Below are 25,000 nucleotides of genomic sequence, written 5' to 3' on the forward strand. Positions count from 1 at the left end.
TGTATATATACATACATACATAAATGTATGTGTATATATATGTATGCATGTATGTATGTATATATGTATGTATACATTTATATATATATGTATGTAAACATATATATATGTATGTATGTATATATGTATATATATGTATGTGTATGTATATATGTATGTATATATACATACATACATATATGTATGTGTATATATATGTATGCATGTATGTATATATGTATGTATACATTTATATATATGTATGTATGTATACATATATGTATATACAACATGTATACATATACATGTATGTATGTAAACATATATATATATATGTATGTATGTATACATATATGTATATACAACATGTATACATATACATATATGTATGTATACATATATGTATACATATACATATATGTATACATACATAAATGTATGTATGTATATATACATACATACATACAGTATATACATATATGTATGCATACATATATGGATATATATATGTATATATATATATATATGTATATATATACGTATATATATGTATACATATATGTATATGTATATATATGTATATATATATATATATGTATATATGTATATATATATATGTGTGTATATATATACGTATATATATGTATACGTATATATATATATATATATATATATGTATGTATACATTTATATATATATGTATGTAAACATATATATATGTATGTATGTATGTATACATGTATGTGTATGTATATATGTATGTATATATACATACATACATATATGTATGTGTATATATATGTATGCATGTATGTATACATTTATATATATGTATGTATGTATACATATATGTATATACAACATGTATACATATACATGTATGTATGTAAACATATATATATATATATGTATGTATGTATACATATATGTATACATATACATATATGTATACATACATAAATGTATGTATATATACATACATACAGTATATACATATATGTATGCATACATATATGTATATATATATACATGTACATACATACATAAATGTATGTGTATATATATGTATGTATATATGTATGTATACATTTATATATATATGTATGTAAACATATATATATGTATGTATGTATGTATGTATATATGTATATATATGTATGTGTATGTATATATGTATGTATATATACATACATACATATATGTATGTGTATATATATGTATGCATGTATGTATATATGTATGTATACATTTATATATATGTATGTATGTATACATATATGTATATACAACATGTATACATATACATATATGTATGTATACATATATGTATACATATACATATATGTATACATACATAAATGTATGTATGTATATATACATACATACATACATACAGTATATACATATATGTATGCATACATATATGGATATATATATGTATATATATATACGTATATATATGTATACATATATGTATATGTATATATATATATATATGTATATATGTATATATATATATATATGTGTGTATATATATATACGTATATATATGTATACGTATATATATATATATATATATATATATACGTATATATATACATATATGTATGTGTATGTATATATGCATGTATGTATATATACATACATACATAAATAAACATATGTGTATATATATGTATGCATGTATGTATATATGTATGTATACATTTATATATATATGTATGTAAACATATATATATGTATGTATGTATGTATGTATATATGTATATATATGTATGTGTATGTATATATGTATGTATATATACATACATACATATATGTATGTGTATATATATGTATGCATGTATGTATACATTTATATATATGTATGTATGTATACATATATGTATATACAACATGTATACATATACATGTATGTATGTAAACATATATATATATATGTATGTATGTATACATATATGTATACATATACATATATGTATACATACATAAATGTATGTATATATACATACATACAGTACATACATATATGTATGCATACATATATGTATATATATATACATGTATACATATATGTATGTATATATATATATATATACATATACAGTATGTATATATATTTGTACATATATGTATGTATGTATGTATGTATATATACATATATGTATATATATTTATATATATATATATATATATATATATATATATATATATATATACATATATATATACATACATACATACATATATACATATATGTTCGTATGTAATAAACTATTTGTTTTGTCTTAAGGGCTCCTGTTTGTCGGCTCACAGAGCTGTTTCGGTCAGTTCCTTATCTGTTTTGAAGAAGCAGCTGTGCTCATTTCTAAGCGAGAGGGGCTGTTTTTGCTCTTTTTGTTCGGATTTAGACCTCTTCTTGCTGACGCTATTGTCGCATTGTAAGGGCTGGTCTCCTAAAACTGTACTATTCTGTCTCGGTCGTCCTCTTTACTCAACATATATGTCATAGTATCGACTAGATACGCTATTGCACTTGGTATCATTACAGTGGATGTCAGGTGTAGATCCACCCATGGCATTTGTTTACATTGTGACGCCTGTGAGCTATTGTATCCTCCATTAGTACCGCAATATTATACTAGTACCGCTATACTGTACAACTTTGCATTTCAAACCTGATGGACAACTTTGCAGCCGACAAGGACTTTAGCAGCAGGCAGTCAGATGTGGATGCAGGTTTTTTTTATCTTCCTTCCGATCGTCTGCAGATGTTCTTCAGTGTCTTAAGAAGCTACCAGCAGGTTCCTGCTCCTCTAAAACTGCTGCCGCTGTGACCCCAGGGACAGTTCAGTCATTAAGCAGGTGTGCTGGAAAAGGACAAGTCCTCATTGTGCCTCACAAGTGTGCAAGTGTGTGTGTGTGTGTGTGTGTGTGTGTGTGTGTGTGTGTGTGTGTGTGTGTGTGTGTGTGTGTGTATGTGTGTGTGTGTGTGTGTGTACGTGTGAGCAGCTGTTCCAAAGGCTGGAGGCCACTGTGTGGTTAGGAGCTGCCGGGTTGTGGTAATATTTCATTTCACTTCTCATGCCACTGCAAATTACAGCATAAATAATAAATGCTCTTTTTTTTGTGTGTTTTGTTGCACCTTCTTTTAGAGACATCTTTATCTGTCGTGACTTGTTTACTTATTTAGTGGCTTCACTGTTCTGCCAAGCCAAATTAAAACCGAGCGGTTCACCACCCGTAGGTGGCTGAAATCTACATTTGCGTTCATGTGAGTGTCGGGTAAATATTGTAAGAAAATACTTGGTATCGTTACAGTTGGTGTCGGGTATACAGTGGTGGTCAAAAGTTGACATACACTTGTAAAGAACATCATGTCATGGCTGTCTTGATGTTGTCACGACTTGATCTTGGGAGTTTGCTTTTCCGGGATGCAACGGAAAGTTGGCACGGGCGAGACGGGAATGAAGGTACATGATTTATTTAAAGACTATAAATACAAAAAAAAAGGATCAAACAAAAGCGCGCACAGTGGCGGAGAATAAACTATGAAAAACAAAAAGACTATAAACATGGAACCAAAACTTACTTTGACAAGGGGCATGAAGCAGGATCTTAGAGGAATGGACAGAGCATAAATGTGGTGTGAGGTCGTCAGGACGAACAACAGAAAATGAATGAACTTAAATACTTATGGACATGATTAACAACAGGTGCGTGACTCAAAAACAGGTGCGTGACATGACAGGTGAAACTAATGGGTAACTATGGTGACAAAACAAAACTGCACAAAAAGTCCAAAAATAAAACCTGATCACACAGACATGACAGATGTTATGGATTGGACAGAGGGGAGATGACGGCTCAGACACTAGGGGGCAGTAATGCTCAAAGATGTATTATACAAACCCCGTTTCCATATGAGTTGGGAAATTGTGTTAGATGTAAATATAAACGGAATACAGTGATTTGCAAACCCTTTTCAACCCATATTCAGTTGAATAGGAAAGGTGGCGATAAATACTGATAAAGTTGAGGAATGCTCATCAAACACTTATTTGGAACATCCCACAGGTGAGCAGGCAAATTGGGAACAGGTGGGTGCCATGATTGGGTATACAAGTAGATTGCTCAGTCATTCACAAACAAGGACGGGGCGAGGGTCACCACTTTGTCGACAAATGCGTGAGCAAATTTTTGAACAGTTTAAGAACAACATTTCTCAACAAGCTATTGCAAGGGATTTCACCATCTACGGTCCGTAATATCATCAAAGTGTTCAGAGAATCTGGAGAAATCACTGCACGTAAGCAGCTAAGCCCGTGACCTTCCGTCCCTCAGGCTGTACTGCATCAACAAGCGACATCAGTGTGTAAAGGATATCACCACATGGGCTCAGGAACACTTCAGAAAACCCACTGTCAGTAACTACAGTTGGTCGCTACATCTGTAAGTGCAAGTTTAGAGGAAAAAAATAATTTAAAACATTTATGTGCACGTACAACACTTAGAACTTTTAGCATATCAGTATGTGGAATTAAATGATGGAATGGATTAAAGTAAAGAAGTTAAAAATTGTACTGATATGATCCAGTTTAAGAGGTTGTTCAAAATAATAGTGCTTACAGAGTACAAAAAAGAAGAATTATGAGAAATACTTTCAACCTTATTGAAAATAAGATATTCTTCATCTCAGTATGTTAATAATGACTGAATTAATTAATTAATTACATATTACAAAACTGTTGTATACTAATTCATAGATGTTATTTTATTATATAAAAAGGTCAGTAAATGATTCTATATATTTGTAAACGCTTTGAAGTGGGAAAGGGGTAGGATTAAATAAGCTTTGCTTCTTCCTACTCCTTTTCGGGCATGATGTAAAATGAAATGATATGAAATTGTGTGATGTATTATGATGTAAGTCTGTTCATGTTCGAAATAAACTAAAGAAAGAAAAAGAAAGAAAGTTAAAACTCTCCTATGCGAGGCGAAAACCGTTTATCAACAACACCCAGAAACGCCGTCGGCTTCGCTGGGCCTGAGCTCATCTAAGATGGACTGATGCAAAGTGGAAAAGTGTTCTGAGGTCTGACGAGTCCACATTTCAAATTGTTTTTGGAAACTGTGGACGTCGTGTCCTCCGGAACAAAGAGGAAAAGAACCATCCGGATTGTTATAGTGTAAAAGCCAGCATGTGTGATGGTATGGGGGTGTATTAGTGGCCAAGACATGGGTAACTTACACATCTGTGAAGGCACCATTAATGCTGAAAGGTACATACAGGGTTTGGAGCAACATATGTTGCCATCCAAGCAACGTCATCATGGACGCCCCTGCTTATTTCAGCAAGACAATGCCAAGCCACGTGTTAAATCAACGTGGCTTTATAGTAAAAGAGTGCGGGTACTAGACTGGCCTGCCTGTAGTCCAGACCTGTCTCCCATTGAAAATGTGCGGCGCATTATGAAGCCTAAAATAGCACAACGGAGACCCCCGGACTGTTGAACAACTTAAGCTGTACATCAAGCAAGAATGGGCTCATTGTGCACTCTTGTTTGTCACCATAGCAACCCATTAGTTTTCACCTGTCACGTCACGCACCTGTTTCACGTTTTGAGTCACGCACCTGTTTTCGTTAATCATGTCTGTAGTATTTAAGTTCATTGTTTTTCAGTTTGTCTTTCTGGTGACATCCCCATATTTATGCTTCTGCACATTTCTGACTCTTTTTTCATGTCCATCGTTCACGCTGCTCCTTTTTGTCCATGCCAAGTAAGTTTTGTTTATTATTGCCACAGTTAGTGTTTTTTGTTGTTCATAGTTTTTGCCTTTGTGCAAGTGTTTGTTTTCATAGCCAAGTTGTTTCTCCGCCACTGTGCGCGCTTTTCGTTTGTACTCTTTTTTTTTGTCCTTTATTAGTGTAAAAAATAAATTATGTCTCGCCCGAGCCAACTTTCCGTTGCCTTCTAGAAAAACTAAACCCCAGGACCAGGTCATGACACCAACTGAAAACGTGCCTGTATTTTTTACTCTATGCTTTTTTAACCTATAAAGCACTTTGGTTCAATTTAAAAGTTGTCGTAAACGTGCTATATAAATAAAGTTGACTTGACTTGACTTGACTTTATTCAGAAAATATAATTAACGACAAATAAAATTGGGGGAAAAAAAACAAAAAAAACATTATGACTTGTACAATTCCAGAATGTGCTTGTTCTATTTTTTTAAACAAAGAAAACAATCTTAAGTCGTCTTTATTTTTAAGTTATCGTGCTGTGATTTTAACCAGTCCGGTCCACTTGGGAGTATATATATATTTATATATATATATATATATATATATATATTATAAAAAAAAATTAATAATAATAATAATAATAATAATAGATTTTATTTGTAAAAAACACTTTACATTGAGTAAACAACCTCAAAGTGCTATATATATAAAAATAAAAAAATAAAAAATAAATATATATATATATATATATATTTATATTTATATATATATATATATATATATATATATATATATATATATATATATTTATTTTATTTTTTTTATATATATATAGCACTTTGAGGTTGTTTACTCAATGTAAAGTGTTTTTTACAAATAAAATAAACAATCTCAAAGTGCTATATATATAAAAATAAAAAATAAAGAATATATATATATATATATATATATATATATATATATATATATATATATATATATTTATATATATATATATATATATATATTTTTTTTTATATATATATATAGCACTTTGAGGTTGTTTACTCAATGTAAAGTGCTTTTTACAAATAAAATCTATTATTATTATTATTATTAATATTATATTTTTCTCCATATGGGCCCCCGGTTCTAAGATGCTTTAAAGAGTAATTCAAACACTTTTTTGGACGAGTAACTATAATGAATTACTTTTTAAAAGTATTTTTCACAACAACTGGACAGCACAGTTATTGTAATCAGCTCATTTTTAAATGTAAACTTTTATTAACACACACAAAAGTACCGGGAAATCGGTACCGGTATCGATTCCCGGGTACCGGGAATGTGAAGGGTCACAGTCCCCAACACGGGAAGTCCACTTTGAGTGTGTTAAGTGACGATGCCACCGTCTCCCTGCCCCTCCAGACAACTTCTACGGCACACCCAAACCTCCGGCAGAACCGTCCCCGGCAGCCCCTCCCCTTAATGTGAGTGAGGCCCTGCTGCCCGGAGCCCGGCCCAGCGCCCAGGGCAAGAGGAAGAGGAACCAGTCGGTCAGCAACATGGAGCAGCGCGCCAGCTTGGAGCCCCCCGAGGAGGAGGAGGAGGAGAGCCCCGTCGTCAATGGCAACGGAGTGGCCATCACGCCAGGTACCACACTTCCCAGACACAACATTAGGGACACCACTAGGAATCTTGTCATGTGGGCGGAATCACAAAACTGACCAAAATCTTAGTGGAAAACAGATTTGGCCCCTGGGCCTTGAGTTTGACAGCTGTGGTATCATTATCATTTTCACCTTTCTGGCCGGCGTCAGACTGATTCTGCTGCAGACTAGCAGTGATATACGATCTAACTGCTTGGCAGAGCTCTGCCGTGTTGTCCATGATTTCTGTCTTTAATTCAATGTTCAGTGTTTTATCGTTCATAGTTATTTTTGTAAATCCCACATTCTTTACTCTCATGTACATTCTGGGTGTTTTCTTGTCAAATGTTCAGGTGGTTTTATTAAATAAGTGTGTAATTGTTTGGTTGTCAAATGTTAAGGTGGTATTATTAAATAGGTGTATAATTGTTTGGTTGTCAAATGTTAAGGTGGTATTATTAAATAAGGGTATGATTGTTTTCTTGTCAAATGTTAAGGTGGTATTATTAAATAGGTGTATAATTGTTTTGTTGTCAAATGTTAAGGTGGTATTATTAAATAAGTGTATCATTATTTTGTTGTCAAATGTTAAGGTGGTATTATTAAATAAGCGTATGATTGTTTTCTTGTCAAATGTTAAGGTGGTATTATTAAATAGGTGTATAATTGTTTTCTTGTCAAATGTTAAGGTGGTATTATTAAATAAGTCTGTAATTGTTTTGTTGTCAAATCTTAAGGTGGTATTATTAAATAATTGCATAAATGTTTTGTTGTCAATTGTTAAGGTGGTATTATCAAATAAGTGTTTAATTGTTTTGTTGTCAAATCTTAAGGTGGTATTATTAAATAAGTGTATAATTGTTTTGTTGTCAAATGTTAAGGTGGTATTATTTAATTAGTCTATAATTGTTTTCTTGTTAAATGTTGAGGTGGTATTATTAAATAAGTGTATATTTGTTTTGTTGTCAAATGTTAAGGTGGTATTGTTAAATAAGTGTATAATTGTTTTGTTGTCAAATGTTAAGGGGGTATTATTAAATTAGTCTATAATTGTTTTCTTGTCAAATGTCAAGGTGGTATTATTAAATAAGTGTATAATTGTTTTGTTGTCAAATGTTAAGGTGGTATTATTAAATTAGTCTATAATTGTTTTCTTGTTAAATGTTGAGGTGGTATTATTAAATAAGTGTATATTTGTTTAGTTGTCAAATGTTAAGGTGGTATTGTTAAATAAGTGTATAATTGTTTTGTTGTCAAATGTTAAGGGGGTATTATTAAATGAGTCTATAATTTTCTTGTCAAATGTCAAGGTGGTATTATTAAATAAGTGTATGATTGTTTTGTTGTCAAATGTTAAGTTGTTATTATTAAATAAGTGCATACATGTTTTGTTGTCAAATGTTAAGGTGGTATTATTCAAATAAGTGTATAATTGTTTGGTTGTCAAATGTTAAGGTGGTATTATTAAATTTGTCTATAATAATTGTTTTCTTGTTAAATGTTGAGGTGGTATTAATAAATAAGTGGATATTTGTTTTGTTGTCAAATGTTAAGGTGGTATTGTTAAATAAGTGTATAATTGTTTGGTTGTCAAATGTTAAGGGGGTATTATTAAATTAGTCTATAATTTGCTTGTCAAATGTCAAGGTGGTATTATTAAATAAGTGTATAATTGTTTTGTTGTCAAATGTTAAGTTGTTATTATTAAATAAGTGCATACATGTTTTGTTGTCAAATGTTAAGGTGGTATTATTCAAATAAGTGTATAATTGTTTGGTTGTCAAATGTTAAGGTGGTATTATTAAATTTGTCTATAATAATTGTTTTCTTGTTAAATGTTGAGGTGGTATTATTAAATAAGTGGATATTTGTTTTGTTGTCAAATGTTAAGGTGGTATTGTTAAATAAGTGTATAATTGTTTTGTTGTCAAATGTTAAGTTGTTATTATTAAATAAGTGCATACATGTTTTGTTGTCAAATGTTAAGGTGGTATTATTCAAATAAGTGTATAATTGTTTGGTTGTCAAATGTTAAGGTGGTATTATTAAATAAGTGTATAATAGTTTGGTTGTCAAATGTTAAGGTGGTATTATTTAATTAGTCTATAATTTGCTTGTCAAATGTCAAGGTGGTATTATTAAATAAGTGTATAATTGTTTTGTTGTCAAATGTTAAGTTGTTATTATTAAATAAGTGCATACATGTTTTGTTGTCAAATGTTAAGGTGGTATTATTCATATAAGTGTATAATTGTTTGGTTGTCAAATGTTAAGGTGGTATTATTAAATAGGTGTATAATTGTTTGGTTGTCAAATGTTAAGGTGGTATTATTAAATAAGTGTATAATAGTTTGGTTGTCAAATGTTAAGGTGGTATTATTAAATAAGTGCATAAAAGTTGTGTTGTCAAATGATAAGGTGGTATTATTAAATAAGTGCATACTTGTGTTGTTGTCTAATGTTAAGTTGTTATTATTAAATAAATGCATACATGTTTTGTTGTCAAATGTTACGGTGGTATTATTAAATAGGTGTATAATTGTTTTGTTGACAAATGTTAAGGTGGTATTATTAAATAAGTGTATAATTGTTTGGTTGTCAAATGTTAAGGTGGTATTATTAAATAAGTGTATAATTGTTTTGTTGTCAAATGTTAAGGTGGTATTATTAAATAAGTGTATAATTGTTTTGTTGTCAAATGTTAAGGTGGCATTATTAAATAAGTGCATATATGTTTTATTGTCAAATGTTAAGGTGGTATTATTAAATGAGTGGATGATTGTTTTGTTGTGAAATGTTAAGGTGGTATTATTAAATAAGTGTATAATTGTTTTGCTGTCAAATGTTAAGGTGGTATTATTAAATAAGTGTATAATTGTTTTGTAGTCAAATGTTACGGTGGTAATATAAAATTAGTCTAAAATCGTTTGGTTGTCAAATGTTAAGGTGGTATTATTAAATGAGTGTATGATTGTTTGGTTGTCAAATATTAAGGTGTTATTATTAAATAGGTGTATAATTGTTTTGTTTTCAAATGTTAAGGTGGTATTATTAAATACGTGTATAATTGTTTGGTTGTCAAATGTTAAGGTGGTATTATTAAATAAGTGTATGATTGTTTTGTTGTCAAATGTTAAGTTGTTATTATTAAATAAGTGCATACATGTTTTGTTGTCAAATGTTAAGGTGGTATTATTCAAATAAGTGTATAATTGTTTGGTTGTCAAATGTTAAGGTGGTATTATTAAATTTGTCTATAATAATTGTTTTCTTGTTAAATGTTGAGGTGGTATTAATAAATAAGTGGATATTTGTTTTGTTGTCAAATGTTAAGGTGGTATTGTTAAATAAGTGTATAATTGTTTGGTTGTCAAATGTTAAGGGGGTATTATTAAATTAGTCTATAATTTGCTTGTCAAATGTCAAGGTGGTATTATTAAATAAGTGTATAATTGTTTTGTTGTCAAATGTTAAGTTGTTATTATTAAATAAGTGCATACATGTTTTGTTGTCAAATGTTAAGGTGGTATTATTCAAATAAGTGTATAATTGTTTGGTTGTCAAATGTTAAGGTGGTATTATTAAATTTGTCTATAATAATTGTTTTCTTGTTAAATGTTGAGGTGGTATTATTAAATAAGTGGATATTTGTTTTGTTGTCAAATGTTAAGGTGGTATTGTTAAATAAGTGTATAATTGTTTTGTTGTCAAATGTTAAGTTGTTATTATTAAATAAGTGCATACATGTTTTGTTGTCAAATGTTAAGGTGGTATTATTCAAATAAGTGTATAATTGTTTGGTTGTCAAATGTTAAGGTGGTATTATTAAATAAGTGTATAATAGTTTGGTTGTCAAATGTTAAGGTGGTATTATTTAATTAGTCTATAATTTGCTTGTCAAATGTCAAGGTGGTATTATTAAATAAGTGTATAATTGTTTTGTTGTCAAATGTTAAGTTGTTATTATTAAATAAGTGCATACATGTTTTGTTGTCAAATGTTAAGGTGGTATTATTCATATAAGTGTATAATTGTTTGGTTGTCAAATGTTAAGGTGGTATTATTAAATAGGTGTATAATTGTTTGGTTGTCAAATGTTAAGGTGGTATTATTAAATAAGTGTATAATAGTTTGGTTGTCAAATGTTAAGGTGGTATTATTAAATAAGTGCATAAAAGTTGTGTTGTCAAATGATAAGGTGGTACTATTAAATAAGTGCATACTTGTGTTGTTGTCTAATGTTAAGTTGTTATTATTAAATAAATGCATACATGTTTTGTTGTCAAATGTTACGGTGGTATTATTAAATAGGTGTATAATTGTTTTGTTGACAAATGTTAAGGTGGTATTATTAAATAAGTGTATAATTGTTTGGTTGTCAAATGTTAAGGTGGTATTATTAAATAAGTGTATAATTGTTTTGTTGTCAAATGTTAAGGTGGTATTATTAAATAAGTGTATAATTGTTTTGTTGTCAAATGTTAAGGTGGCATTATTAAATAAGTGCATATATGTTTTATTGTCAAATGTTAAGGTGGTATTATTAAATGAGTGGATGATTGTTTTGTTGTGAAATGTTAAGGTGGTATTATTAAATAAGTGTATAATTGTTTTGCTGTCAAATGTTAAGGTGGTATTATTAAATAAGTGTATAATTGTTTTGTAGTCAAATGTTACGGTGGTAATATAAAATTAGTCAAAAATCGTTTGGTTGTCAAATGTTAAGGTGGTATTATTAAATGAGTGTATGATTGTTTGGTTGTCAAATATTAAGGTGTTATTATTAAATAGGTGTATAATTGTTTTGTTTTCAAATGTTAAGGTGGTATTATTAAATACGTGTATAATTGTTTTGTTGTCAAATGTTAAGGTGGTATTATTAAATACGTGTATAATTGTTTTGTTGTCAAATGTTAAGGTGGTATTAATAAATAAGTGTTTAGCAGAACCGATAATCAACATTTCCGTTTTCTTAGCGTTAAGATGTAAAAAGTTGCTGGACATCCATAGTTTGATTCCATGCATAAGGATCAAATACAAGTAAGACATATGAAAATTAAATAAAAAATAAACAGTAAATATATCAATTAATAAATACTACTAAATACAATCTTGCATGACTAATAAGATAAAAAAAAGTAGGAGTAAAAGTAGGAATGACTTTAATGGAATGAATGAATATTAGGTAAAAGCCAAAAATAAAAGGTGGGTCTTAAAAACATGAACGTTCTCCGCAGCCCTGAGGTCTTCCAGAAAACTGTTCCATAGACATAATGGTGGAAAGATGACTTTGTGTCCTGACTTTTGGAATAATTAGGAGACGAGTGCCGCAGGATCTCAGGCCTGTGAAGGTTCGTAGGGTGGAAGAAAAGAAGGCCTAATAGCGTAAAACATTTATAAACCATAAGAAGAACCTTCAATTTGATCCTGAAACACTCGGGGAGATTTCAAAGTGCCGTAATGTGACTGGACTTTTAAACCCCAAACATTCAGTTTCCTTCCATGAAAGGTGGGCGGAGGCCATGAAATTCTCTTGGAATCCCCAAAGTGTGTGCTGTGGGCTGGCAATACAAACCTCTTTATCCCCCCCAGGACTTTACTTTCCATCTTCAATGTCTGCCCTCCGTCCATAAATCTGGACTGAGACTGCACCCTGAACGCTTGCAGACGTACAGTGAACACAACTTACATAACTGGCCTCAAAGGCACCTTAAAGTCGTCTCCATTATCCTCCTCCTCCTTCTTCTCCTTCTTCTTCTTCACACCTCTGCTGCCTCTGGCCTGGATGCTGATCACTAAGAACACCCCTCTCTTCCCCTCTAATGTTAAGGTGGTATAATTAAAATATGTGTATAATTATGTTGTTGTCAAATGTTAACGTGGCATTATTAAATAAGTGTATAATTATGTTGTTGTCTAATGTTAAGGTGGTATTATTAAATATGTGTTTAATTGTCTTATTGTCAAAAGTTAAGGTGGTATTATTAAATAAGTCTATAATTATGTTGTTGTTAAAATGTTAAGGTGGTATTATTAAATACGTGTATAATTATGTTGTTGTCAAATGTTAAGGTGGTATTATTAAATACGTGTATAATTATGTTGTTGTGAAAATGTTAAGGTGGTATTATTAAATACGTGTATAATTATGTTGTTGTCAAATGTTAAGGTGGTATTATTAAATAAGTGTGTAATTATGTTGTTGTCAAATGTTAAGGTGGTAATATTAAATAGGTGTGTAATTATGTTGTTGTTAAAATATTAAGGTGGTATTATTAAATATGTGTATAATTATGTTGTTGTCCAATGTTAAGGTGGTAATATTAAATAGGTTCATTGTTGTTTTGTTGTCAAATGTTAAGGTGGTATTTTTAAATAAGTGTGTCAAAGGTGGTATTATTAAATACGTCTATAATTATGTTGTTGTTAAAATGTTAAGGTTGTATTATTAAATACGTGTATAATTATGTTGTTGTTAAAATGTTAAGGTGGTATTATTAAATACGTGTATAATTATGTTGTTGTCAAATGTTAAGGTGGTATTATTAAATAAGTGTGTAATTATGTTGTTGTCAAATGTTAAGGTGGTAATATTAAATAGGTGTGTAATTATGTTGTTGTTAAAATATTAAGGTGGTATTATTAAATAAGTGTATAATTATGTTGTTGTCAAATGTTAAGGTGGTATTATTAAATAGGTGCATTGTTGTTTTCTTGTCAAATGTTAAGGTGATATTATTAAATAAGTGTATAATTATGTTGTTGTCAAATGTTAAGGTGGTAATATTAAATAGGTTCATTGTTGTTTTGTTGTCAAATGTTAAGGTGGTATTTTTAAATAAGTGTGTCAAAGGTGGTATTATTAAATACGTCTATAATTATGTTGTTGTTAAAATGTTAAGGTGGTATTATTAAATAACTGTATAATTATGTTGTTGTTAAAATGTTAAGGTGGTATTATTAAATAAGTGTATAATTATGTTGTTGTCTAATGTTAAGGTGGTATTATTAAATACGTGTATAATTATGTTGTTGTTAAAATGTTAAGGTGGTATTATTAAATAAGTGTATAATTATGTTGTTGTCTAATGTTAAGGTGGTATTATTAAATACGTGTCTAATTATGTTGTTGTCAGATGTTAAGGTGGTAATATTAAATAAGTGTGTAATTATGTTGTTGTTAAAATATTAAGGTGGTATTATTAAATAAGTGTATAATTATGTTGTTGTCAAATGTTAAGGTGGTATTATCAAATAGGTGCATTGTTGTTTTCTTGTCAAATGTTAAGGTGATATTATTAAATAAGTGTATAATTATGTTGTTGTCAAATGTTAAGGTGGTAATATTAAATAGGTTCATTGTTGTTTTGTTGTCAAATGTTAAGGTGGTATTTTTAAATAAGTGTGTCAAAGGTGGTATTATTAAATAAGTGTATAATTATGGTGTTGTTAAAATGTTAAGGTGGTATTATTAAATAAGTGTATAATTATGTTGTTGTTAAAATGTTAAGGTGTTATTATTAAATACGTGTATAATTATGTTGTTAAAATATTAAGGTGGTATTATTAAATACGTGTATAATTATGTTGTTGTTAAAATATTAAGGTGGTATTATTAAATAAGTGTATAATTAGGTTGTTGTCAAATGTTAAGGTGGTATTATTAAATAAGTTTGTAATTATGTTGTTGTCAAATGCTAAGGTGGTATTATTAAATACGTGTATAATTATGTTGTTGTTAAAATGTTAAGGTGGTATTATTAAATACGTGTATAATTATGTTGTTGTTAAAATATTAAGGTGGTATTATTAAATAAGTGTATAATTATGTTGTCAAATGTTAAGGTGGTATTATTAAATACATGTATAATTATGTTGTTGTTAAAATGTTAAGGTGGTATTATTAAATAAGTGTATAATTAGGTTGTTGTCAAATGTTAAGGTGGTATTATTAGATAAGTGTGTAATTATGTTGTTGTCTAATGTTAAGGTGGTATTATTAAATACGTGTATAATTATGTTGTTGTTAAAATGTTAAGGTGGTATTATTAAATACGTGTATAATTATGTTGTTGTTAAAATGTTAAGGTGGTATTATTAAATAAGTGTATAATTATGTTGTTGTCTAATGTTAAGGTGGTATTATTAAATACGTGTCTAATTATGTTGTTGTCAAATGTTAAGGTGGTAATATTAAATAAGTGTGTAATTATGTTGTTGTTAAAATATTAAGGTGGTATTATTAAATAAGTGTATAATTATGTTGTTGTCAAATGTTAAGGTGGTATTATCAAATAGGTGCATTGTTGTTTTCTTGTCAAATGTTAAGGTGATATTATTAAATAAGTGTATAATTATGTTGTTGTCAAATGTTAAGGTGGTAATATTAAATAGGTTCATTGTTGTTTTGTTGTCAAATGTTAAGGTGGTATTTTTAAATAAGTGTGTCAAAGGTGGTATTATTAAATAAGTGTATAATTATGTTGTTGTTAAAATGTTAAGGTGGTATTATTAAATAAGTGTATAATTATGTTGTTGTTAAAATGTTAAGGTGTTATTATTAAATACGTGTATAATTATGTTGTTAAAATATTAAGGTGGTATTATTAAATACGTGTATAATTATGTTGTTAAAATATTAAGGTGGCATTATTAAATAAGTGTATAATTAGGTTGTTGTCAAATGTTAAGGTGGTATTATTAAATAAGTGTACATTTGTTTTGTTGTCAAATGCTAAGGTGGTATTATTAAATACGTGTATAATTATGTTGTTGTTAAAATGTTAAGGTGGTATTATTAAATACGTGTATAATTATGTTGTTGTTAAAATATTAAGGTGGTATTATTAAATAAGTGTATAATTATGTTGTTGTCAAATGTTAAGGTGGTATTATTAAATACATGTATAATTATGTTGTTGTTAAAATGTTAAGGTGGTATTATTAAATACGTGTATAATTATGTTGTTGTTAAAATGTTAAGGTGGTATTATTAAATACGTGTATAATTATGTTGTTGTTAAAATGTTAAGGTGGTATTATTAAATACGTGTATAATTATGTTGTTGTTAAAATGTTAAGGTGGTATTATTAAATACGTGTATAATTATGTTGTTGTTAAAATATTAAGGTGGTATTATTAAATAAGTGTATAATTAGGTTGTTGTCAAATGTTAAGGTGGTATTATTAAATAAGTGTGTAATTATGTTGTTGTTAAATGTTAAGGTGGTATTATTAAACACGTGTATAATTATGTTGTTGTTAAAATATTAATGTGGTTTTATTAGATAACTGTCTAACTGTTTAGTTGTCAAATGATAAGGTGGTATTATTAAATAAGTGCATTATTGTTTTGTTGTCAAATGTTAAGGTGGTATTTTTAAATAAGTGTGTAATTGTTTTTTGTATTATTAAATAGGTGCATTGTTGTTTTCTTGTCAAATGTTAAGGTGATATTATTAAATAAGTGTATAATTATGTTGTTGTCAAATGTTAAGGTGGCAATATTAAATAGGTTCATTGTTGTTTTGTTGTCAAATGTTAAATAAGTGTATAATTGGTTTTTTTGTCAAATGTTAAAATGATATTATTAAATAGGTGTGTAATAATATTAAGGTGGTATTATTAAATAAGTGTGTAATTGTTTTGTTGTCAAATGTTAAGGTGGTATTATTAAATAAGTGTATATTTGTTTTGTTGTCAAATGTTAAGGTGGTATTATTAATTAAGTCTATAATTGTTTTCTTGTCAAATGTTAAGGTGGTATTATTAAATAAGTGTAATTATTTTCTTGTCAAATGTTAATGTGGTATTATTAAATAAGTGTATAATTATTTTGCTGTCAAATGTTAAGGTGGTGTTATTAGATAAGTGTATACTTGTTTTCTTGTCTAATGTTAAGGTGGTATTATTAAATAAGTGTATATTTGTTTTGTTGTCAAATGTTAAGGTGGTATTATTAATCAAGTCTATAATTGTTTTTTTGTCAAATGTTTAGGTGGTATTATTAAATAAGTGTAATTATTTTCTTGTCAAATGTTAAGGTGGTATCATTAAATAAGTGTATAGCTATTTTGCTGTCAAATGTTAAGGTGGTGTTATTAGACAAGTGTATACTTGTTTTCTTGTCTAATGTTAAGGTGGTATTATTAAATAAGTGTATATTTGTTTTGTTGTCAAATGTTAAGGTGGTATTATTAATTAAGTCTATAATTGTTTTCTTGTCAAATGTTAAGGTAGTATTATTAGATAAGTATACTTGTTTTCTTGTCAAATGTTAAGGTGGTATTATTAAATAGGTGTGTAATTGTTTTGTTGTCAAATATTAAGGTGGTATTATTAAACAAGTGTACATTTGTTTTTGTTGTCAAATGTTAAGGTGATATTATTAATTAAGTCTATAATTGTTTTATTGTCAAATGTTAAGGTGGTATTATTAAATGAGTTAATGATTGTTTTCTTGTCAAATGCTAAGGTGGTATTATTAAATAAGTGAATGATTGTTTGGTTGTCAAATATTAAGGTGGTATTATTAAATAAGTGTGTAATTGTTTTGTTGTCAAATGTTAAGGTGATATTATTAAATAAGTGTATAATGGTTTTCTGGTCAAATGTTAAGGTGGTATTATTAAGTATGTGCACTTTTGTTTTGTTGTCAAATGTTAAGGTGGTATTATTAAATGAGTGTATGATTGTTTTCTTGTCAAATGTTAAGGTGGTATTATTAAATACGTGTATAATTGTTTGGTTGTCAAATGTTAAGGTGGTATTATTAAATAAGTGTATTGTCCTTCTTCTAACCTCCATCCTCCACTCGCTGCTATTTTTGCTTCCACATCTGGCCTTTGAGGGAAACAACCTCTAGTGCACGGAAGCATGAGACTCTCTGAGTTGACGCTGATGCCGGACGACTTCCTCCCCGACAATAAGACGTGTGATACGGCAGCACTTGTGCGGAAACAAACATGAATATTCATGCTCGTGTGTGACTTGGACGCCACCAGTTCCTCTTTTTCCTCGTCCCTCTCCGAGTCTTTTTCCTCCTGTTCCTGACTCACTCTGACCCTGAATGTCTTTCTCTTTTCGACATGGCGTGTAGTCCTCATGCTCGCTGTCCTCAGACCCTTCCATCTCGCTCGCTCCCTCCCGGGGCTTCACAGCTCGGCAGCGCTGACTCACGGTGCGTGCCGTGCCTGTGGCGCCCGGAATCCAGGTCTGCACGTGTGCAGCGGGAAAATGAGCCAGACTGGCGTTTTCTGAGAATTTGCAAGGAAAATAACTGGAACGTAGAAACCCCGCCGAGGTGAATAACATCAACAACTACATAAGATAGATGGCTGTGCTCTCCAGTTGTTTCAACACAGCATTTAGAGGACTAACTAATATCACCATTAAAACCTGATACATACATACATGGAGGATACAAAGACGAACCGGCCAACAAACCACCACATGTTATACCGTCGGAAAGGTCTTGCTCACGCCGATGGGGGAACTTTTAGTTCATAGGTACACAATGGGTACCTATGAGCCAATTGAATGGGTACACAACATTTATAATGAAGGATTTTGCCATCAGGACGCTCAAATAGCGGGATTAACTCCTCTTGTAGCTAAGCCATTCTTTCACGTAGCTCGGTGCTTAACGTCTCATTTTGTTCACACACTTGTCTACTTTAACCCTGGCTAAAAAGTTTTTGTGTCCAATGTTTGGTTTTGGCTGAATAGGCCATCGGAGGGAGGCGAGCGCCATCGGGGTTTTCCCATTAAAGCGGATGGCGTCCACTCTAGTTTACTAGAGGTTGGAAGCCACAAAAATATGCTTTTTTTGTTTGTGAACAATCTCTCCTCACCGCCACATCTTTTATCCCACTGTCATGTGTTTCGGGGAAAACGTTGACACACATGTCCTCTCTCAGAAAATGTCACTTTTATGGAGGTCGTGTGTCCCATTTCGCTTGTGTTGGCCCTCAAAGCCAAAAAAGTCAGCTAAATCTCTCATTGACTCTAATGTTACGTGTCGGCTCTAAAAAGCAGAAAAACACTAAAATTCCCATTTTCCTACTCGCTGTAACTCGGCCATTTCTCAATTTAACGGAAATCTGAGAACACCGGAACGTTCCCCAAAGCCTTGAGGCTCTCCCGGTTTTTACGAAAAGTCGATATCTTAAAGCGTTTGCCCACAATCAGACTTTGTTCGGCATGAAGTTTTTCAACAAATCCTACATAAACTGCAGTGTCATTGTGTGAATGCTCCAAAAGTATTCACACAATTTCTCTTAAGATTAATGTGAGACGAACCAGCCAACGAACCCCCACATATGTTATACCGTCGGAAAGGTCTCGCTCGCGCCGACGACGGAGCTTTTATTTGGGAACATTTCGCGTTACCATGGCGTCGCTATTCCGAAAACTAATCGCTATGAGCCCTTTGAATGGGAAGCCCCGAAAATATGCTTTTTTGTTTGTGAACAATCTCTCCTCACCGCCACATCTTTTATCCCACTGTCATGTGTTTCGGGGAAAACGTTGACACACATGTCCTCTCTCAGAAAATGTCACTTTTATAGAGGTTGTGTGTCCCATTTCGCTTGTGTTGGCCCTCAAAGCCAAGAAAGTCGGCTAAATCTTTCATTGACTCTAATGTTACATGTCGGCTCTGAAAAACCCCAAAATTCCCATTTTCCTACTCGCTCTAACTCGGCCATTTCTCCATTTATCGGAAATCTGAGAAAACAAGGATGTTCCCCAAAGCCTTGAGGCGCTCTCGGTTTTTACGAAAAGTCGACATCTGAAAGCGTTTGCCCACAATCAGACTTTGTTCGACACAAAGTTTTCAACAAATCCTACATAAACTGCAGTGTCATTGTGTGAATGCTCCAAAAGTATTCACACAATTTCTCTTACGATTAATGTGAGACGAACCAGCCAACGAACCCCCACATATGTTATACCGTCGGAAAGGTCTCACTCGCGCCGACGGCGGAGCTTTTCTTTGGGAACATTTCACGTTACCATGGCGACGCTATTCCGAAAACTAATCGCTATGGGCCCTTTGAATGGGAAGCCTTGAAAATATGCTTTTTTGTTTGTGAACAATCTCTCCTCACCGCCACATCTTTTATCCCACTGTCATGTGTTTCGGGGAAAACGTTGACACACATGTCCTCTCTCAGAAAATGTCACTTTTATGGAGGTCGTGTGTCCCATTTCGCTTGTGTTGGCCCTCAAAGCCAAGAAAGTCGGCTAAATCTCTCATTGACTCTAATGTTACATGTCGGCTCTGAAGAACACAAAAACACAAAAATTCCCATTTTCCTACTCGCTCTAACTCGGCCATTTCTCCTTTTATTGGAAATCTGAGAACACTGGAATGTTCCCCAAAGCCTTGAGGAGCTGACGTTTTTTACGAAAAGTCGATATCTGAAAGCGTTTGCCCGCAATCAGACTTTGTTCGGCATGAAGTTTTTCAACAAATCCTACATAAACTGCAGTGTCATTGTGTGAATGCTCCAAAAGTATCCACAAAATTTCTCTTACGATTAATGTGAGACGAACCGGCCAACGAACCCCCACATATGTTACACCGTCGGAAAGGTCTCGCTCGCGCAGACGGCGGAGCTTTTAGTTGAGAACATTTCACGTTACCATGGCGACACTATTCCGAAAACTAATCGCTATTGGCCCTTTGAATGGGAAGCCCTGAAAATATGCTTTTTTTTGTTTGTGAACAATCTCTCCTCACTGCGACATCTTTTATCCCACTGTCATGTGTTTCGGGGAAAACGTTGACACACATGTCCTCTCTCAGAAAATGTCACTTTTATGGAGGTTGTGTGTCCCATTTCGCTTGTGTTGGCCCTCAAAGCCAAGAAAGTCATCTAAATCTCTCATTGACTCTAATGTTACATGTCGGCTCTGAAAAACACAAAAACACAAAAACTCCCATTTTCCTACTCGCTGTAACTCGGCCATTTCTCCATGTATCGGAAATCTGAGAACACCGGAACGTTCCCCAAAGCCTTGAGGCGCTCACGGTTTTTACGAAAAGTCGGTATCTGAAAGCGTTTGCCCACAATCAGACTTTGTTCGGAATGAAGTTTTTCAACAAATCCTACATAAACTGCAGTGTCATTGTGTGAATGCTCCAAAAGTATTCACACAATTTCTCTTACGATTAATGTGAGACGAACCAGCCAACGAACCCCCACATATGTTATACCGTCGGAAATGTCTCACTCGCGCCGACGGCGGAGCTTTTAGTTGGGAACATTTCGCGTTACCATGGCGACGCTATTCCGAAAACTAATCGCTATGGGCCCTTTGAATGGGAAGCCTCGAAAATATGCTTTTTTGTTTGTGAACAATCTCTCCTCACTGCCACATCTTTTATCCCACTGTCATGTGTTTCGGGGAAAACGTTGACACACATGTCCTCTCTCAGAAAATGTCACTTTTATGGAGGTCGTGTGTCCCATTTCGCTTGTGTTGGCCCTCAAAGCCAAGAAAGTCGGCTAAATCTCTCATTGACTCTAATGTTACATGTCGGCTCTGAAGAACACAAAAACACAAAAATTCCCGTTTTCCTACTAGCTGTAACTCGGCCATTTCTCCATTTATCGGAAATCTGAGAACACCGGAACGTTCCCCAAAGCCTTGAGGCGCTCACAATTTTTTTCGAAAAGACGATATCTGAAAGCGTTTGCCCACAATCAGACTTTCTTCGGCACAAAGTTTTTCAACAAATCCTACATAAACTGCAGTGTCATTGTGTGAATGCTCCAAAAGTATTCACACAATTTCTCTTACGATTAATGTGAGACGAACCGGCCAACGAACCCCCACATATGTTACACCGTCGGAAAGGTCTCGCTCGCGCAGATGGCGGAACTTTTAGTTGGGAACATTTCGCGTTACCATGACGACGCTATTCCAAAAACTAGTCGCTATGGGCCCTTTGAATGGGAAGACCCGAAAATATGCTTTTTTGTTTGTGAACAATCTCTCCTCACCGCCACATCTTTTATCCCACTGTCATGTGTTTCGGGGAAAATGTTGACACACATGTCCTCTCTCAGAAAATGTCACTTTTATGGAGGTCGTGTGTCCCATTTCGCTTGTGTTGGCCCTCAAAGCCAAGAAAGTCATCTAAATCTCTCATTGACTCTAATGTTACATGTCGGCTCTGAAGAGCACAAAAACACAAAAATTCCCATTTTCCTACTCGCTCTAACTCGGCCATTTCTCCATGTATCGGAAATCTGAGAACACCGGAACGTTCCCCAAAGCCTTGAGGCGCTCTCGGTTTTTACGAAAAGTCGACATCTGAAAGCGTTTGCCCACAATCAGACTTTGTTCGACACAAAGTTTTCAACAAATCCTACATAAACTGCAGTGTCATTGTGTGAATGCTCCAAAAGTATTCACACAATTTCTCTTACGATTAATGTGAGACGAACCGGCCAACGAACCCCCACATATGTTATACCGTCGGAAAGGTCTCACTCGCGCCGACGGCGTAGCTTTTAGTTGGGAACATTTCACGTTACCATGGCGACACTCTTCCGAAAACTAATCGCTATGGGCCCTTTGAATGGGAAGCCCCGAAAATAGGCTTTTTTGTTTGTGAACAATCTCTCCTCACCGCCACATCTTTTATCCCACTGTCATGTGTTTTGGGGAAAACGTTGACACACATGTCCTCTCTCAGAAAATGTCACTTTTATAGAGGTTGTGTGTGCCATTTCGCTTGTGTTGGCCCTCAAAGCCAAGAAAGTCATTTAAATCTCTCATTGACTCTAATGTTACATGTCGGCTCTGAAAAACCCCAAAATTCCCATGTTCCTACTCACTCTAACTCGGCCATTTCTCCATTTATCGGAAATCTGAGAAAACAACGATGTTCCCCAAAGCCTTGAGGCGCTGACGTTTTTTACGAAAAGTCGATATCTGAAAGCGTTTGCCCACAATCAGACTTTGTTCGACACAAAGTTTTCAACAAATCCTACATAAACTGCAGTGTCATTGTGTGAATGCTCCAAAAGTATTCACACAATTTCTCTTACGATTAATGTGAGACGAACCAGCCAACGAACCCCCACATATGTTATACCGTCGGAAAGGTCTCACTCGCGCCGACGGCGGAGCTTTTAGTTGGGAACATTTCGTGTTACCATGGCGACGCTATTCCGAAAACTAATCGCTATGGGCCCTTTGAATGGGAAGCCCCGAAAATAGGCTTTTTTGTTTGTGAACAATCTCTCCTCACTGCCACATATTTTATCCCACTGTCATGTGTTTCGGGGAAAAACGTTGACACACATGTCCTCTCTCAGAAAATGTCACTTTTATAGAGGTTGTGTGTCCCATTTCGCTTGTGTTGGCCCTCAAAGCCAAGAAAGTCGGCTAAATCTCTCATTGACTCTAATGTTACATGTCGGCTCTGAAGAACACAAAAACACAAAAATTCCCATTTTCCTACTCGCTGTAACTCGGCCATTTCTCCATGTATCGGAAATCTGAGAACACCGGAACGTTCCCCAAAGCCTTGTGGCGCTCACGGTTTTTACGAAAAGTCGATATCTGAAAGCGTTTGCCCACAATCAGACTTTGTTTGGCATGAAGTTTTTCAACAAATCCTACATAAACTGCAGTGTCATTGTGTGAATGCTCCAAAAGTATCCACACAATTTCTCTTACGATTAATGTGAGACGAACCAGCCAACGAACCCCCACATATGTTATACCGTCGGAAAGGTCTCACTCGCGCCGACAGCGGAGCTTTTAGTTGGGAACATTTCGCGTTACCATGGCGACGCTATTCCGAAAACTAATCGCTATGGGCCATTTGAATGGGAAGCCCCGAAAATATGCTTTTTTGTTTGTGAACAATCTCTCCTCACCGCCACATCTTTTATCCCACTGTCATGTGTTTCGGGGAAAACGTTGACACACATGTCCTCTCTCAGAAAATATCACTTTTATGGAGGTCGTGTGTCCCATTTCGCTTGTGTTGGCCCTCAAAGCCAAGAAAGTCATCTAAATCTCTCATTGACTCTAATGTTACATGTCGGCTCTGAAGAGCACAAAAACACAAAAATTCCCATTTTCCTACTGGCTCTAACTCGGCCATTTCTCCATGTATCGGAAATCTGAGAACACCGGAACGTTCCCCAAAGCCTTGAGGAGCTCTCGGTTTTTACAAAAAGTCGACATCTGAAAGCGTTTGCCCACAATCAGACTTTGTTCGACACAAGGTTTTCAACAAATCCTACATAAACTGCAGTGTCATTGTGTGAATGCTCCAAAAGTATTCACACAATTTCTCTTACGATTAATGTGAGACGAACCGGCCAACAAACCCCCACATATGTTATACCGTCGGAAAGGTCTCACTCGCGCCGACGGCGGAGCTTTTAGTTGGGAACATTTCACGTTACCATGGCGACACTATTCCGAAAACTAATCGCTATGGGCCCTTTGAATGGGAAGCCCCGAAAATATGCTTTTTTGTTTGTGAACAATCTCTCCTCACCGCCACATCTTTTATCCCACTGTCATGTGTTTCGGGGAAAACGTTGACACACATGTCCTCTCTCAGAAAATGTCACTTTTATGGAGGTCCTGTGTCCCATTTCGCTTGTGTTG

At 32.9% G+C, this 25,000-nt stretch overlaps 1 protein-coding gene across 1 annotated transcript in view; it reads left to right on the forward strand.

The window, feature by feature from the left end:
* Positions 1 to 25,000, forward strand: part of magi2b (membrane associated guanylate kinase, WW and PDZ domain containing 2b) — a 300,576-nt gene that overhangs the window by 125,088 nt on the left and 150,488 nt on the right. The window contains exon 4 of the mRNA XM_072911917.1: positions 7,133 to 7,357. Coding sequence (XP_072768018.1) covers positions 7,133 to 7,357 — 225 coding nt within the window. The remainder of the gene's footprint in view (positions 1 to 7,132; positions 7,358 to 25,000) is intronic.

The sequence above is a fragment of the Nerophis lumbriciformis genome, linkage group LG29 (assembly GCF_033978685.3).
Source record: "Nerophis lumbriciformis linkage group LG29, RoL_Nlum_v2.1, whole genome shotgun sequence".
Lineage (NCBI taxonomy): Eukaryota > Metazoa > Chordata > Actinopteri > Syngnathiformes > Syngnathidae > Nerophis > Nerophis lumbriciformis.